Source organism: Pangasianodon hypophthalmus, chromosome 16, assembly GCF_027358585.1.
Source record: "Pangasianodon hypophthalmus isolate fPanHyp1 chromosome 16, fPanHyp1.pri, whole genome shotgun sequence".
Lineage (NCBI taxonomy): Eukaryota > Metazoa > Chordata > Actinopteri > Siluriformes > Pangasiidae > Pangasianodon > Pangasianodon hypophthalmus.
In genome coordinates this window covers 3,477,393-3,495,506 of record NC_069725.1, presented here as the reverse complement: position 1 = coordinate 3,495,506, position 18,114 = coordinate 3,477,393, and the positions used below count along the sequence as shown (strand labels likewise).

The following is an 18,114-nucleotide window of genomic DNA, read 5'->3' as shown; positions in this document are numbered from 1 at the left end:
GAGAAAGCCAAGAAAATCAACAAATCAGCTCTCCTGGTACTTGTGCAAAATGAAATTATGTTATGGCTTTCTAGTGAGACAGGAAAATGGGAAAACACTGGGTATCATTCAGATTCAAATTCTCTGTCTTTCCACTAAAGATATTTGGCCTGGGAAAAATACACTCTGAACTTTAAGTAGAAATTTTAGCCCAGGAACATTAGCCTAGGAATGTAAGTCAAGGATGCTTAGCCCAGAAACCTAAACCCAGAATCCTAATCCCAGGAGAACTTTAGTTCAGGTACATAAACCCGGAAATCTTAGCAGAAGAACTTTAATTCAGGAACCTTAGCTCAGGTACTTTAGTCAAGAAACCTTAGTTTAGGAACCTTAGCCCAGGAAATTTACTCTAGAAACAGTCGAGGAACCGAATCCCAGGAACTTTAGACTAGGAACCTAAACCCAGTAACTTCAGAAACCTCAGCCCAGGAAATTTAGTTCAGGAAGCTCAGCCCAGGAACTTTAGCCTAGGATCTTTAATTCAGGAAACTAAGATGAGCAACTTTAGTTCAGGAACCTTCATTGTGTGTCTGACTCTTGGCCTGTGCGTCATTTCCACCAATTTCATTTCACATTTCTTGCACATCCGTGCTATACAAAGTGGTCAAATATGAAATTCACATAAGTTCCGGCATCTTGGAATTGTGGAAATCACATGGTAATCATACATGAGCGTTTTCCATAAGCTACATTTCCCCTTATCCCCACAGTTTAAGTGGGAATAAAAGGTAAAACTGTCATGTCTGCTCCACACACAAACACATACTCCATTTCCCAGAATCCTCAGCCTAACAATGAACTAAAAACCCAGTCACCTGATCTATTACATGAACGCTACCTCATTTTAGTTTCCCCAGACTTCTAATCACACCCACCTGTTCCCAATCAGCCTATAATCACTCTCCATAAATTATTGCAAATTCTCTTTCTTAAATTTGGGGTAAAGGGATACATTTATGTATACGCTTCATTTTTAGCCAAACTATCCTTTTAATGCTTTTTTTGTGTTGGGTTTTCAAATTCAGTGATGGAGACATTGCATGTATTTAGAACGGTAGAGCAATTTAAATTCAGTATGTTGTCAAGCTCATAAATTGAAAAATGTAAATAATATACACTAGAACCACGCTGAGGTTTCTCCATTAATCATTTACTCACAGAATACTAATTAGTAATTCTGAAATCCTAAAATCATGAACATTTCACATGGTCCTATGTGATTGTGACTAATTTGTAAAACGTGCAAAACATGCGAATGATATACGCCGAGATTGAAGAAAAACCTTGTCCTATGAATGAAAAATGGACTTTAGAAAATGAGTGAACCATGTGAAAAAAAATCATGTAAAAATACACAAAGCATTGTAGTATGTAAATTTCAGATGTGAATCATGTGATTGTTCATATATGAAGTTCATGTGAATTTATAGCTATCTAAAATATCATCATTTACCATCTGAGCCTGAAGTAATGAGTTTATACGGGATACTGGAAAGTTTTAGAGTCGCACAGCAGTGTCAGTTGTGTAGTAGCACAAGCTCTTGTTTGAATATTCATAAGAATTTGAACAAGCACACTTGTATGAAGGTTAAAAAGCTTCATTCATGTGAAACACAACTAAATCACCTCAACAGATACACTGTAGGTTAAAATGTTGGAAGCTACGTGAGTGTTCAACTCTTTATGATCTCAGTAATAGTAATGGGTGGTTTAACGGTTTATCTGGTATACCAGTTGTAAGATGTGTTTATGTTAAGGTATAGGTTTTGTCTATACTGTTATACCAGCAGCACGTTTATTTCAGAAAAAAAAAAGTATTACACAATATCCACACAGAACAGGATGCAACAGAGCCAAACACTGAATGTTGTGAAAAGAAAAAAACCCACATTATTTTCTATTACTCAATGCGCACTGGTTCTAGGAATCTGTTTATTTGAACAGAAGGCAACAAAAAAGGCTACTATAGTTTTATTTACTTACCTTAACTGCCGGCATTTGCCGTCTTATTGTTTCTCCAGCTTTGAGCTCAATGTTTTTGAGATGGATCGAGTTTATCCCGTGCTGTTTGCTCTGATTTATCATCCACCCAAATACAGACTTTACCGATGACTTTTCTGATTTTTTGGCTGGAATTATGCCAAAATATGATCGGGTCTTAATAGTTGGAGATTTTAATATCCATATTTGTTGTCCCTCTAATTGTTTAAAGATTTTTTAGATCTTATTGACTCTTTTAATCTCGTACAGTTTGTGAACAGCCCCACACATGAGCATGGGCATACATTAGATCTGGTTTTGTCATATGGTTTACCTGTTTGTAATATTGAGGTATGTGATGCTACCTTCTCTGACCACATGCCTTTTTTTTATTTGAAATTTATCTTTCTTGTGATTCTAAACCAAATATCCCAGCTTGTTGTTGTCGTTCATTTAGTCCTTCAACTGTTGAACTGTTCTCTGATGCTTTTAAATGTATTGATGAGGATTACTCACTGTCCTTTTCTTGTTTAAATACTGAGGAGTTAACTCTACTATTTAATTCTACATGACAAAACATTCTAGATATAGTCGCTCCATTTAAGATCACTCGTGCTAAACCAAAAGTTGAACCATGGCTGAATGACACCACTCGTGCTGTAAGGCATGAGTGTAGGAGAGCTGAACACAATTGGAAAAAAGATAGGCTATAGGTATGTTCTGACATTTTAAAGGAAAGTTTGCATAAATATCAAAAGACTGTTAAAACTGAAAATCTAAGTACTTCTCAAATATTATCTCTAACAACTCACACAAGCCTCGTGTTCTTTTCAGTACTATCAATGCTGCTTTGAATGCTCCTCAATCAACTTGTTTGGAGTTCTCTTTTGAGATATGTGAAAACTTTTTACATTTTTTTTGTTGACAAGATTGCTGTTGTTAGAGCACACATTTCATCTCCTTCTGTTGATTCATCTATTACCACTATGTGCTCTGCTGTTTTTAACCAGTTTGAGCCTGTGTCTCTTTCTTTTTTGCGAGACATCGTAGCTAAAATGAAATCATCTACTTGTTGCTTAGATATCATTCCTTCTCATTTTTTAAAGAATGTTTTTGAAACCCTTGGACCTAAAATTCAGGAAATCATAAATAGTAGCCTTGCCTCAGGAGCTGTACCTCTAAATTTTAAACATGCAATAGTGGAACCATTGATTAAGAAGCCAAATTTGGATACCTCGATTCTTGATAATTTTAGGCCTATCTCAAAACTTCTGTTCCTTTCTAAAATATTAGAGAAGTTGTTTTTACACAATTGCAATCATTTTTAAGTCAACATGGTTTGCAGGAAGTGTTTCAGTCTGGTTATAAATCCCTCCACAGCACAGAAACGGCCCTGTTGAAAGTTTTTAAGATCAGAACATCCTGATTTTACGGTTGGAGCGTTGCGTTGGAGTTAGGGGGACTGCGTTGGAGTGGTTTAGATCTTATTTGTCTGACAGAAGTTTTTCAGTCCGCCTTGGGGATTTTGTGTCACCTTCTGCATCTTTCTCGTGTGGTGTCCCTCAGGGTTCCATTCTTGGACCTGTTTTATTTTCATTATATCTCTTCCATTAGGGTTCATTTTTAGGAAATACGGCATCTCGTTTCGCAATGCAGATGATACACAACTCTATCTCCTTTTGAAACGACATGATGCAATCTCTTTAGCACAATTGTTGGACTGTCTTGAGGAGGTTAGGGCCTGGTTGACCTCAAATTTTTTAAAGTTCAATGAAGAAAAAACAGAAGTCATGATATTTAGACCTGGTAACACCGGTGACCCCCCAGATTTAGATTTGAGTGTTATAAAACCATATGTAAAGCCAAATGTTAAAAACCTGGGTGTTATAATGGAAAGTGATTTTAAATTGGATAAACAAATTAATTAAAAAATTAAATCTAGTTTTTTCTAGTTGAGGCAGTTATCCAAAGTCGTCTTTTTTGTCTTTTAATGATTTTGAAAGGATCACACATGCTTTTATCTCGACCCGTCTTGACTATTGTAATGGCCTGTATGTAGGTATCAATCAGGCCTCCCTCAAACGTTTACAGAGGGTACAAAATGCAGCTGCTCGTCTGTTGACAGGGATGCGCAAGCACGAACAAATTACACCCGTACTGGCATCTCTTCATTGGCTTCCTGTTCGTTTTAGAATTGATTTTAAGGTTTTAGTTTTAGTTTATAAGTCATTACAGGGATTGGCACCAAGTTACCTTTCTGATTTAATACAGCCGCATGATCCATCAAGAGCACTTAGGTCTGCTGACCGTTTACACTTGGTTATACCTCGAACAAGGCTAAAAAGCAGGGGTGACCGGGCTCTTGCTGTCACAGCCCCAAAACTTTGGAATAACTTGCCTCTATATGTTAGACAGGCCCAAACACTATTTTTATACTTTAGCATTTAACTCAGTATGAGAGCTGTTTTATGTAACTGGTCAGTATTAATGTTTGTTACTTTTTTAATGTGTAAAATTTGTTTTATCTTGATTATGCTTGTATAGCACTTTGGTAAACAATTGTTGTTTTAAAAAAGTGCTCTATAAATAAACTTTGATTTGATTTGATTTGAAAAGGTTCTTCAGTTTATCCTTCTAAAGGTCCCTTAAAGGTTTTATGTAGTACCTGAGAACCTGAGAACCTTTTCTTGAAAAGGTTTCAACTTAAACCCCGAGGAGTAAAACTGCAAAGAACCCTTGAAGAACCCTTATTTCTAGTAGTATATAATAATTCACATGTTTCTACCAATACACACTGGTTTATCACTTTTCCTGGCTGGTAAAGTGAGTTAACATTTGTCAGTCTATTCTAGTGCCATTAGTCATAGCTTTTTCCCTTCTGGACTGACCTGAGTGTTGCGGTCGGCAAGCAAAACCTGCAGATGATTGAAGCCATCAGTGGGTCCAGGTGAGATAAGTAGGATGGTGCAGGTACTCAGGTGGAACTCAGGTGTGGTGTCAGCGCTCTGCAGGAAATCCTCTGTCTGTAACTCTTCCACCCTTTTCAGACGGCCGCCCGCCAACTCAATAAGGGAACCCTTGGTAAAATGAGGTAGGACTGCACTTGTTGGTGGGTCAGGACCACTGAGGACTGAAACAGAGGGTCGATAGGATCCTGGTGAAAGTTCTCGCTCCTGATGGACCCCATGATTGTTGTGCTGACCATGAGGGGAGTGCTGGGAGTTCCTCAGAGGGGAAGGAGGAGGACCTGAGGGATTAAAACTGGGATATGCCTGAGGGTTGTGGTGAGCCGAGGAGTACAGAGACCCCAGGGCATAGTAGATCTGAGCTCCTGATTGGGAGGCACTTCCAACGGAAGGTTCATGAGGAGCCTTTGTCTTTCGTGTTTCAGAGGTGTAAGTGTGGGGAGTTGGAGGTTTTAGGATTGCCAGAGAGTCCCTGTCTGTATTGTGATGGAAGGAATGTGCATTAGGACCCGCCTGGGATGGGGACGCCCTCCTTGTTTCACGCCCTACCAGATCTTCTTGATTCCTCTTCCTTCCGTTGGAGTGGGAACCACCAACTCTGGGTTGAGTGTCATTCCCACTTTCTGCCCTTCCACTGGATTCTGATCTAATGCCTTGTCCATCAAGACCATTGGGTCTTCTGCTTGAGTACCTGAGCCTGCTTTCTGAGAGAAAATCATTGTGGTAGAGCGATGCTTGTGGGAAAAGGTGTGAGGAGGATGATGAAGGGAAGAGAGAGGACGCATAGTCTCGCCGTGTAGGGCTGAAATAGGTCCACATGTCCCTGGAATCGACTGCATAAGTGCCCTTGTACATAGGCATCGGCATAGACGGATGCAAACCAAGGGAATTGATTTCTCCTCGTAGCCAGCGAGAGTGGTGAGGAATTGGTGGTTCTGCTTCACCTTCTGACCTTCGTCCACTTGATCCATCTCTCCAGGAAGGTGAACCTGAGCTACGTCTTTCTTTCACCTGGCCAGAAAGGTATGGGTGGTGAAGGGATGAGTGGTAGGGCAGCTGCCACGATAGGGGGAACGGAAGGTGTGGAAGTGGGGGTGGGGGTGGAGGTGGAGGAGGCGGAAGGAGTTCTTTATCGCCGCGTGGTTCGTTCTCCCGCCCTTCGGAAAGGTGGTGTCTCCGGGGTCGAAGCGGCGCCGGGTATTTGAACTCGTCCTCCAGGGGGCGCTGTTCCGACGAGCCTTGTCGGGACTCGCGCTTTTTCGGGGGGAGGCTGGGATTCATGGGGTCTCCCCCAGGCCTGAGGGGCCAAAACTAGGTCACATGGGCTGATGGGGAGAACGAGGGGTCCGGATGGTGACAAGATTCTCGGCTGAACAGCATCACGCAAAAGATCGCAATTCACTCGGGCCTGCACTCAGAATTGCTCACCTGAGAAAGAGAAAAAGAGAAGGAGAGAGAGAAATCAGTCATAGTGTTATATGTTCTTTTGCCCAATGTATGTGTTAGAAACCATAGGGGCAACTCTTAGCTACTGAACAAGTCACCAAAATGAATGTAATGATTTAGAAATGCAGTGGGCATGACTCTAAAGACGGAAACTTTCAGCACCAGTCATTTCTTGGCTGATTGACTACATTTGTGATAAGGGGAAGAGTGTACATATACACTCTTCCTTCAAGAACATTGTCTGTTCAGCGTACTATAGGTTCCCTGACTGTGATTATTATGTGGTCACTTCTTACAGTCACAGATATACAGCTCTGGTGTGTGAGGGTTTTAATGAAACACTTTCTATCCAGAGTTTGCAATGTGTGACTAAGAGTGTAAGAGTGTCAGAGAGAGAGAGAGAAAGAGAGAGAATATTGTGGAAAAAAAAATCATAGAGTGGCCAAATCACTGATCCAGCCAATACTCGAGTCTCTGAACAGATCTAAATATAACTTACATGTGATTCCCACAATAACAATGTGCTAACAAACACACAAATCCATACCTGACACAAACACACACACACACACACACACACTATAGGAGGCAATATGTCTGCTCTTCTGAGAGGAAAAATGCAGATAAGTTTCTTCAGATCATTGAAGCAAAGTGGGAATCCGACAAGTCGTCACCATCCGCGGGAACACTTCACACACTTCACACACACACACGCACACCCTTCACAGACACAGACACACATACACACACTTCACACCATTGGGTCCAGCTGTCAGTCACCGTTACCGTAGCAATTGAACGAGCTGCTCACCACCCACCCCTGATTGCCATAAGCTCGCCACAGGGTGTGCGGGGGAGTTTGCGCGAAATGAGAGAGAGAGAGAGCGATAGAGAGAGACAGACAGAGACAGAAAGAGTAGAAATGACACAAAGAAAGAAGGATGGATGTAGAAGGAAGGAGAAATGGAGGTAGGGAAAGTGCAAAGGGTATATGCATAGAGAAAGTGAGTGTGAATGGTGAGAATGAGAGAAAGAATGAGAGAGATGTGGTAGATAAGGATGGGAGGAGTAGAGAGACAGAGAGAATGAGGGAGGGAGAGATGGAGAGAAGCACAGAGGGGTACAGATGGTTAGAGAAATGCGAAAGTTGAGAGAGAAGAATGGAGGTGTGGAGAGAGAGAAAGAGGAAAAGAGAGAAAGTCAGACAGACAGACAGAGAGTTAACTGTTCTCATTTCATTGCTCAGTGTGTGTGTGACTGTGAATGTGTGTGTGTGGGAGTTTCTCTAATGTCTCTAAATTAAACTCTCTGATGTTTCAACGCCACATCTGCTCCTCCGTCTACAGCGCCGCCGCTGTCGCCATGGAAACTGGGCCCATACATTCAAGGGAGATAACATGTGTGTGTGTGTTTGAGGGGGTTACATGGGGATACCAGACATACAACACACACTCTTCAGCTCAACAAACTCAATAAACTGGTGACAATAAAAATTTACCAACATCTGTAATATGTGATATGATATACACTCATCGGCCACATGTACATCTGCTCATTCATGCAATTAAACAATCAGCCAATTAAGTGGCAGCAGCACAATGCATAAAATCATGCAGATACAGGTCATGAGTTTCAGGTAATGTTCATCAAGCATCAGACTGAGCAAAAAAAATGTAATCTTACTGACTTTGAACCTGGCATGGCTGTCGGCTCCAGATGGGCTGGTTTGAGTATTTCAGAAACTGGGATTTTCACATACAGCAGTCTCTAGAGCTTGTACAGAATGGTGCGAAAAACATAAAACATCCAGTGCGTGAAAGTTCTGCATGTGGAAACTTGTTTATGAGGTCAGAGGAGAAAGGCCAGACTGGTTCGAGCTGACAGGAAGGCTGTAGTAACTCAACCACTCTTTACAAACGTGGTGAGCAGAAAAGCACCTCAGAACGTGCTATACATCAAACTTTGAGGTGGATGGGCTGCAACCACAGAAGCCCACATCAGGTTCCACTCCTGTCAGCCAAGAAGCGGAATCTGAGGCTAGCGTAGGCAACGGTTTACACATATATAGTTTAAGGGTTTCCCCAGAAGGACAACCAAAGAACCCTTAAGGGTTATAAATTTCCTAAGAAAATACTTTCAGAAATGTTCTCCACATTAAGCTCATTAATCCAGTGCAAAACTAAAGAAGCCACACAAAATGTCCTGGCTGATCGATTACCTTTGGTGTAAAAGGGACATTGTGTGTATTTACATTTATTTTTAATTTTTTTATTTTTTGCCAAAGTGTTCCGTTAAGTGACGACTACATTTAACAGCACGTGTTAGAAGTGTACAAGCATTACCAATCAAAATGAAATTTGAAAAACAGGATATTTAGATGATCAATCTCTGGAAAGTGTATTACAAATGTTATCAGATCTGTTTTCAGTCACATTTGAGGTTTGATCTGTGTTTGCTTTCACACACACTATGCCCTCAGTTAAGCAACACACACACAGCTTTGATTTTGATCAAAGCAACCACTGTTATTTTCAGAAATTACTCAGTCAGTGTAACTTTATGCTCTGTTTTGGTCAGAATGAACCTTTTTGCATTTCTCACGACACCTTATCTGACTGTCGCTGAATTCCTCTAATGAACTTTTCTTTTAAAAACCTCATATTTCTATCACAGTAATGATGAACTGAGAGTAACATGGTGATTTAAAAAAGTTTAAAACTGGCATCAATATCTCTTTCTTTATAACCAAGAAATTTCATGTAAATCAAATTTGTAAGCCTGTAAAGTGAAAATAACTGTAATTAAATAAGTTGGCGTTTAAGTACAATAGTCATTTCAGTAGTGAAAATGCTCAGTGCTTTCTTGTAATGAATATGAGTAAAGCCCCAGTGTAAGCAGTCATATTTCCGCTCAGGCTTTTCTATTTCTGGCCTCGTTTTATTCCCCTATTTATGGCTTTGCTTCTTTCCTGCTCAACCAAGGGCTGATGGGTAAGAAGCAGCACTCGCTGGTACAAACGGGCTGCTCTTCTTAAATAAATATTTAATCATAGATATTGAGTCACGATATAAAGTATGTTTTTACTATATACTGAGATATACTGAGGTTTGTGTTGGTGAGTGAGTTTGTACTCAGATGAACAGAAAGATAGAATTTCCACTTTAAAAAAAAAAAAAAAAAGAAATTGTTTGAAAAGATACTGTAGTAAACATACTCTATATTGGATTCTGCATGGTTGTCATGTCACTACCATGAACATATTTACATATTCAAATATATACAAATTCATCTTCATACAGGAACTCAGGGTCTCAAATTAATTTTTCTAATATAACAGTGTTTTTGGCATATTTTAGTCTATTTTATATATAAAGATATAGAAGTGATAACATCAATAAGTAATATTAACTTGGGAGCCATACTCGTGCATCCTCTTTACTGTAAAAAACACCTCTGTATGGACATAACTGACGTAAACACATTCTCAGATAATGCCGTGGCAGGAAGTGTTGTGGGAAGATATTTAATGTCTAAGTATCCATGGAATGTCTAAGTCCTCGCACACGCACACAAACACACACACAAAATTAGCTAGTTAACTTAGCTCATGTCACACAACATATATATATATATATATATATATATATATATATATATATATATATATATATATATATACATATATATAATATGTATATATATGAGCTAAGTTTGCATGTCGTGAGAAATGCAAAATTAGCTAGTTAACTTAGCTCATGTCACACAACATATATATATATATATATATATATATATATATATATATATATATATATATATATATAATATGTATATATATGAGCTAAGTTAACTAGCTAATTTTCCCTGGAAACGTAACTATCTATGCTATCTTGCTAGATCCTGATGTGTATTTGACAAAGTTTTCAGCTATGGATTTTTAATAATTTTAGTCATGTATAATTCTGTATCATTTTTAATCTGGAGTAATTGCTTCGGTGACATTATTTTTCTGTGGCTGAGTCGCAAATAGCGTGCACTATACTGTATTTAGTGCTCTGTAAAGGGTATATAACTGCATTATGTCATGCAAATAAGTAATGACTAGGAACAGACTGAAGTACGGTAGCTGTTTTATGCATTAATATGCAAATTAGCTCATTACATTCAAACACCAACTTGCAGCGGCCCTCATTTTTAGTTGGTTTATAAATAAGATGGTTACTGCAATTAAAAAATATCATAACTTTTCATGCTGTTTTAATCTTGCTAAAGGTTTTAAAGGACATTTTTAAAGACAGATTCTTTTACACTTGTACACAATTTGGTTAAAATGCATCTCAGACTTCCTGAAGTGGTTTGAGCAATCAGATTGGGTGTATTTACAGTTTGTTTTTATGTGCATTATCCCTATCTGGATGTGATCCTGATACTCAAGACACGTGAAACAATCAAAATAGGGTTGATGTGGCTCTATGCGTGACTCTTATTTTTGGACAGTACGCACCAACTAAATTCGACCTTTGTCAACAAAAACGCAACTCGTACATAGTCCACTTCATTCTAGTTTTATCTGTCAGGTTCTAGTACAATACTCATTTCAACAGTAGTGCTATTCGGAAAAGATTACTTTCACTGTGTGACGTCTGTAATAACATTTTTACACGTCTCCTGTGAGATGAAACTCATGTCTGGTCAGCAGTTAGTCTATTAACATGGGATGAGCAAGTTTTCACACGTTTTTCCTACAAATCTGGATGCTTGCATCACACATGGTATGGTCATATATGAATATAGAGAATATTATTGAATCATTTTATGATATGATTATATTCATCTTTATTTTGCAGCATCTAATGTTAGATGTTCAAGAACGTACAACGATACAACTGCTTATTTGTTTATATCAAGAAAACTAAAAGTTGTGTCATTTGAGTATAAAGTGGCATTATACCTATAGCTGTCATTATAATAGCCCCTTTAATCAGAATTAAAGATCACACTCTAATGATTTCTCAATTCTCAAAGTGTTTAATATGGATAATACGGACTATATATGGTGCTTTCCCCCCTCCCCTTCTACATTAGATACAGCATCTACTTGCAAAAACAACAACGTGTCATTTAGGATGGGGCTAAAATGATTACACGATGACAGACTTACTCAGGAAACAGTAGACTATAATATTCCCATGAGAGGAGGGAGGAAAAACACGCACATGGCTGAGCCAGATTGAAATACAATCATCAAGTAACACCTGGAAATGATGGATTCACCCGAGGCCCCTGTGTAAATTTAAGCCTGTCCAAATAGGCCTATAGACTATGAAGTATGAATATTACATTTTAAGACTTGATATCAAAAGCTATGAAGTCTAGGCCACATATGTACACTGATTAGGCTCAGTTTTGTGCATGGACAACATAACGTTTTAACTTTGTAAAAACCAGAAAACAAAGTAAAATGTAAAATTGGTGTCCAATATCCAGGTCTATATGTTTATTAAGTTTATATTTAAGGATATGCAACCTAAAAAAAATATGTGGAACTGACTCTTGGAGTAATATATATGGATTTCCAGTGAATCACAATCAGAGAGGGCTGAAGTTGATGTTTTCATATATCTGTCTTAAAGGGACAGTACTAAAAAAAGCTTTGTAAGTACCAAGATATACAAAGAGGTTGCAAAATGGTGAATGAACTTACAATGTAAATTCTATCTAAACATGTTTTTTGGCATAAACCAGCACAAAGGTTATACAAGGGCTTCAAGGGAAAAACTAAAATGAAGGAAATCTGTACACTCTGAGCACCTCTGACTCCTTTCAGGCAGCACAGAAAATCAATATGTCTAGTAGATGAGTACAGACAGCAGCATTGTAAATCGGCTTTTTTTTTTTTATCGACAAGCCAAGTGTCACACTGACACACTGCAGCTTTAACACCTTCACTTTTAGTCTTTGGGAAATATCACACCCCTCTCACTCAAACAGTTCAGATTTAGAGCTGCTGAAAATGAGGGTGATTCCCATACGCTAGTGTGTGATAAGAGTTCTCGTCAGAATCTGTGGGAAGTAACAGTCAGTACGAAAACTTGGGGCAGAGAAAAGAGTTTTTGTGAAAGAGAGCATAACTTTTGTGCTAAAGTAGCCTTGTTTGTAGCTACAATGTACTGTAGCTTACAAATAGCAAATTAGCGCATGCATTTGTACGAGCATGACGGAGACACAAAGACAAAAACATACATTACGTCTAGCGCTATGTTACAAATAACACAGTTAAATTTACACTTTATTTGCTTACAAAGTTAATCCAAAGTTGTGTTTGCAAACTGACTCGCCACTCATGCAAAAGCACTCTGTTAAGATTTTTTTAAACAATAGAGTCATTTGGATTGTGTTCTTAAAATGGCTGACGTGCCAAACGCTAACTAGACATGGAGTTGATTTGCTTTAATACCAGCTGTCACAAAATTAACTTCCTGGCTTGCCTTGGTTCCTGCTCCGACTCTGCCTTGGCCACGCCCCTTAATTTCTTCCTGTGTATAAAAGAGATCAAACACTTGGTGGGGTGCTGTCGTATGAAAACTATCAACAACGGGGTGCTGTGATGAAGAGGAGTTACTGTTACCACCTTGAAGTCGGTTATTTTCCTATCTTGAAGCGTTTTATTCCTCTTAAGTTACGGCAGTTTGCCAACTATCATTTTTTTATTTATTAAAGAATGACACTTCATATTTCTGATCTGTATATAGTTGCATTTAATGTTGTGGAAAGTCAAATTACTTCCTGTTATCACATATGTTATAGTAGCTATATAAGAGTCATTCCCTTACCAGAATCTCTTTTTCTCTCTTGCAAAATTGCAGCTTGTCATGTTACCGAGAAACCGCAAACTCCTTTGTCCTGAAACGTTCTTGTGGTGGAAAACTGAAAGTTACAGCTTTACGTCTGGTTAAAAAGTGCTAACACTGGAGACTCCTTCCATAAATATACATACAAATTTCACAAAAGTTGTTTTTTTTTTTTATTTCAATGTTTCTAGTTCCCTTCTTTCCTTTGTTTTACTGTTTCTAGTTCTATTTTGCAGCAGTACTGTGTAGCTAACCAGCTAAATCATATGATGGATAGATAGATTGATCTTATTGAACAAAAAATACATGTAGACAGTGGAGATCTGATCGATTATTCTTTCTTGAAAGATTCTACATAAAACGTCTTAATCAAACTTTTACACAGGCATGCACGTAAAAATCAATTCTCAAATAGTTGTAATAAAAATTAAATATAGGCTACGTACACTCAGATACTAAATTCCTTTAGAAATATGATTTGCATCATATTTACGTAAAATACTTTTAAAAGTAAGCATCCCGAGGAAGCAATGTCACATATGTTAAACTTATAACGTGAGATTATTATTTTTTTATTTATTTACCCACTGTAATAATGTTTTCTTGTTGTTGATATTGGACATTGACATTTCTTAGATGACCCGGCTCCATGCATGTCTGAAAATTGCTTACTTTATAAGTTTGGATTCTTTGTTCATGTTTTAAGTTTTGAAGTGAAAATATTGTACACCATAATACACCATATTTACTTAGCGCAATCCATTTTGCGACAACAAGCAACCCTACGGTCTTTTGATGGAAACGTTTAGGAAATGTGTGTTTCGATAGAGTTGGATCTTAAACATTCTGCGAATGTTTATATTGATTAGCATTCAAACAGTGAAAGTCATTCTGATGGAAATTCATTAACCCTATAGTTTTATATAATGGATGAATAATGAAAATGTTAACCTTTAAGAGCAGCAAAAGGTCATAATGGGAAAAATATCATAATTTAGGCTGTAGAAATAAAAAAATCAAGATAAATAAAGATGCATAAGGAGCTGGTTTATATTCCCATCATAGTGCTCGGAGTTGAAATAGAACTGAATTGCAAGGCTCCTACAGATCACCACACCTAATAGGTACATCAATATAAATAAAACATACTTAAACTGATAGATAGATAGATAGATAGAGACACAGATAGAGAGATAGATAGATAAAGAGCAAACAACTTCTTAATTCACAAATTGCATAGAATCAGAATTTAAGTAGAACAAACAAACTGGTGAACATATAGAATGCAAGTGTGTGTGTATGGGAGTGTATGTGCGTGAGTGTGAGAGAGATAGAGAGTGTTTTCCCTTCCAAGCGCTGATATAGTGTGACTGACCTTTGAGTGGGCAGAGCAGCTATCCGTGCAGTGGCTAAAATTCTCCGAGTGTGTAACGCGCTTACAGATCCCACTTTCTTCCTCACACACATACACAGCAATGGCAACAGACCTTTAGCACACAAACACACCAATACAGACACAACCGAGGAGTCACAAGACGTCGAGAGCCTGCAAAGAGAGTGAGCGTGTGTGTGTGTGTATGTGTGTATGTGTGTGTGTACACAGCTAAGGAAATGAGTAATATCTTGCCATGCAACAGCAGACCAGTTGCTGCTCTCGCCCACTCGTCTTACTCACTGAGAAACACACACACACACACACACACACAAACACTCACACACACACTCACACACACATACACACTTGTACTAAGTGGCTAGAGATCACATGGACTCTAACACACGTGTATACACACACAAACACACACATACTCACACACATACACAGAGCATTAATACACTCTGTAGGAGACACAGCAAGAAGAGGGAGATCGAGATAAACTGAAAGAAGAGATGGAGAGAGAGGAGATTCGTCCTACACAAACTCTGACTCAAATCAAAACTGCACTCTGTATGTCTCTCTCTTTCTCTCTCTCTCTCTCTCTCTCTCTCACACACACACACACACCACACCACACTTCTCATTTCTCTTTGACTCATAATCCATTCAGGTGCAACGTCAGCAGTAACACTAACGCCATTTTATGTTTTTAAGTAAGCCTCAATTTTAATGAAAAAATTTCCAAATAATTCATTCATAAATCGTTTGCATCGACAGTAATAAGTTAGGGCAGTCCGAACTGCTGAACGTTTTGGAGCTGAGCTAGAGAAAATTTTACAGCCATTAGAGCAACCGAAGTTACGCTTCAGTGCAACAAAATGCTACGTTCTGTGCTAAATCAGGTTGTTTTTTAACTAGAATTTTCCACATAAACGCATAAACAGCTCTCAGTATGTCAGAATGTTCTGAACATCAGTGAACATCTGTGAAAAAGTACATTTAATACAGAATTTGAGAAGGAATAGAACAGTTGGGGTTGTGCTGTTGTAGGAAAATAATCAAGAAAGGGGAGGTGTGATGTGTCTTGACACGAGCTTTAAAGTTGATTATTTTCCTATAACAGCAAATCCTGAAGTGGTTTATTCCTCTTATACTACAGCAATTTGCCAACAATTACAATTGTTCTTATTATAGAATGACATGTTGAACTTTTTATCCATTTATAGTTACATTTAATAGCTACATTGTATGTGCTCTGTTATAGGAAAACTATAACAGCACGTCCCGAAGTGATTTTCTTCCTCGCATACTTCCACTGAAGTTAATAAAACAACAAAACAAAGCTAGAGAGAGCAAAACTTTCACTGGAGACAAAAATGCTAAATAAAACTTCACCTTACCCATGACTGCATGCGTTTTGTAATCTGTTTACGTGGAGTGACCGCCGTACAGGTCCCTGTGAATGAGCCGTAACTATAGAAACCGTAACGTATTAGAAGCGGTGCATTAACATAAACCTGTGATTTATGGCTGAACTACTGTCAGAGCTGCGTTTATAGAAACCTAATCAGATCTTCTGACCAATCAGATTGGAGAATTCAATCTATTGCACTAGACTGCGGATAAATTGGTAGGCAGACGGCTGTGTTTGTGATGAATGCCATGGCAGAGTGTGAATAAGTGCAGTGGTTTTACACTGATGACTCACATTTCAGAGCAATATAATAACACAGTGGCTATAATACAGAGCTGTGTTTAATATAGAGCCTGACGGTATTCATCACCCTGAGAAGCAGACATTCTTTTATGAATAATGTTTTCACACACACACACACACTGCTGTAGGTCATACTGAAATGTGACTAAATGACTTCTGAGGTCTTTTTATTAGTCCTCAGGTTTTTATGCATTGTCTCTTATACACAAACACACATACACACACATAAACACACACACACTAAATCTAAATCATGGTCAAAACCAAAATGAATGCAGTGTTCTTAATTAAACAATCCTATATACACCTCAAAGTATTTCCCATCATTGGGAAACTTTTGTCCCAGTGACATCTTTAGTTGTCTATCTTTAGATAGATAGATAGATAGATAGATAGATAATTAGATAAATATGTATATTGTCCTTGTTTTTCTTCAAGTGTGTGTGTGACGCCTCGTTTTTCCTGTGTGCAGCGTTTTTTCCTCAAAGCTGATCACGTTTCCCGCAGCAATGCCACCAGATCCGTCTGACACAGCAGAATCCAGGCTTCACATACACACAAACACACACACACACTCACACACACACACACACACACACACACACACACACGATTGTCAAGGACAGGTTTGAATGAATGATACAGAGGAAAAGGAGGATACAAAGTGATTGACAAGGAAGGAAAGGGAACAAAGGATTACAAGCTGTGTGTGTGTGTGTGTGTATGTGTGTGTGTGTGTGTGTGTGTGTGTATGTGAAGTAGTGTGCACTACTTAGCAGTGATCTCTGTAATGTTCTTCTTCTTTTTCTTTGTTTCCTCTAAATGTTTTTTAAATAAAGTAGTAATAAAGCGTTAATAAAGAATTGACATTATTTTCCTTATAAATTATTATTTTTTTATTTGGCATAAGTTTTTGTTTTATTTTTTAATAATTTTTTTAAATGTTTCAAAATGAATTAATGGATTAATATTTTATATTTATATTAAAATGTGTACATGTATTAATATTTATTTTAGTATTAAAATTGCCCTACACTGTTTGTTTGTTTATTTATTCATATCTATCTATCTATCTATCACTCTATCTATCTATCTATCTATCTATCTGTATCCCAGCCTTGTACCCAGTGTTCCTGGTATAGGCTCTACATCCACCACAATCCTACCTAATGAATGAAGGAATGAATGATTGTTCTTGATATCTCTCTCTGTTTTCCTCTTCTTCTCTCAGCTAACCCCAATATCTTGTCAATAAAAATATTGAATATTCTTTGTCTTCCTAAGAGTGACTCAACCTTCATTTCTGCGCTCTTTCACTTTTGGTCAGAAACATTTATGATGATTAATATAACACGCAACATTGAGACATGAACTCTAGCTTAATTTTCCATCCAAATGGTTCACAAATTATGCAAATTTCCAAAATTCCCTTTGTACATCATTGTTATCGGGGGTACTTCTGAACATTTGCAACAGGAGAAACACAACAACGTCATCAGGGACAGAGAAGCCAAACACACACAAACTGATATGGTATAATATGGAGTGACATTTTGAAAAACCCTTGTGTGACATGTTTTTATTTTTGTAATGACATTTGAGGGTAAAGTTTCACTTGGAGTGTAATGAGTTTTAAAACCCACGTCAAAGTCTCAGTATGAAGCGCTTGTAGGTGGATACAAACACACTTCAGTGTACGTGAGTGTACAAATACACACAGACACATACACACAATTA

At 38.0% G+C, this 18,114-nt stretch overlaps 1 protein-coding gene across 4 annotated transcripts in view; it reads right to left on the bottom strand.

Annotated features, from left to right (window-relative positions):
• The window catches only part of zmp:0000000926 (lysine-specific demethylase 6B), a 52,275-nt gene that overhangs the window by 2,842 nt on the left and 31,319 nt on the right, over positions 1-18,114 (bottom strand). For 2 of the 4 annotated variants that reach the window (XM_026945014.3, XM_026945015.3), the window contains one exon: positions 4,908-6,413. In XM_026945014.3, the coding sequence (XP_026800815.3) occupies positions 4,908-6,266 (1,359 nt within the window). In that variant the 5' untranslated portion in view covers positions 6,267-6,413. Of the gene's footprint in view, positions 1-4,907; positions 6,414-8,118; positions 9,973-14,657; positions 15,117-18,114 lie in introns of those variants that run through there. The other 2 variants (XM_026945013.3, XM_053240780.1) reach the window with 2 other exon arrangements.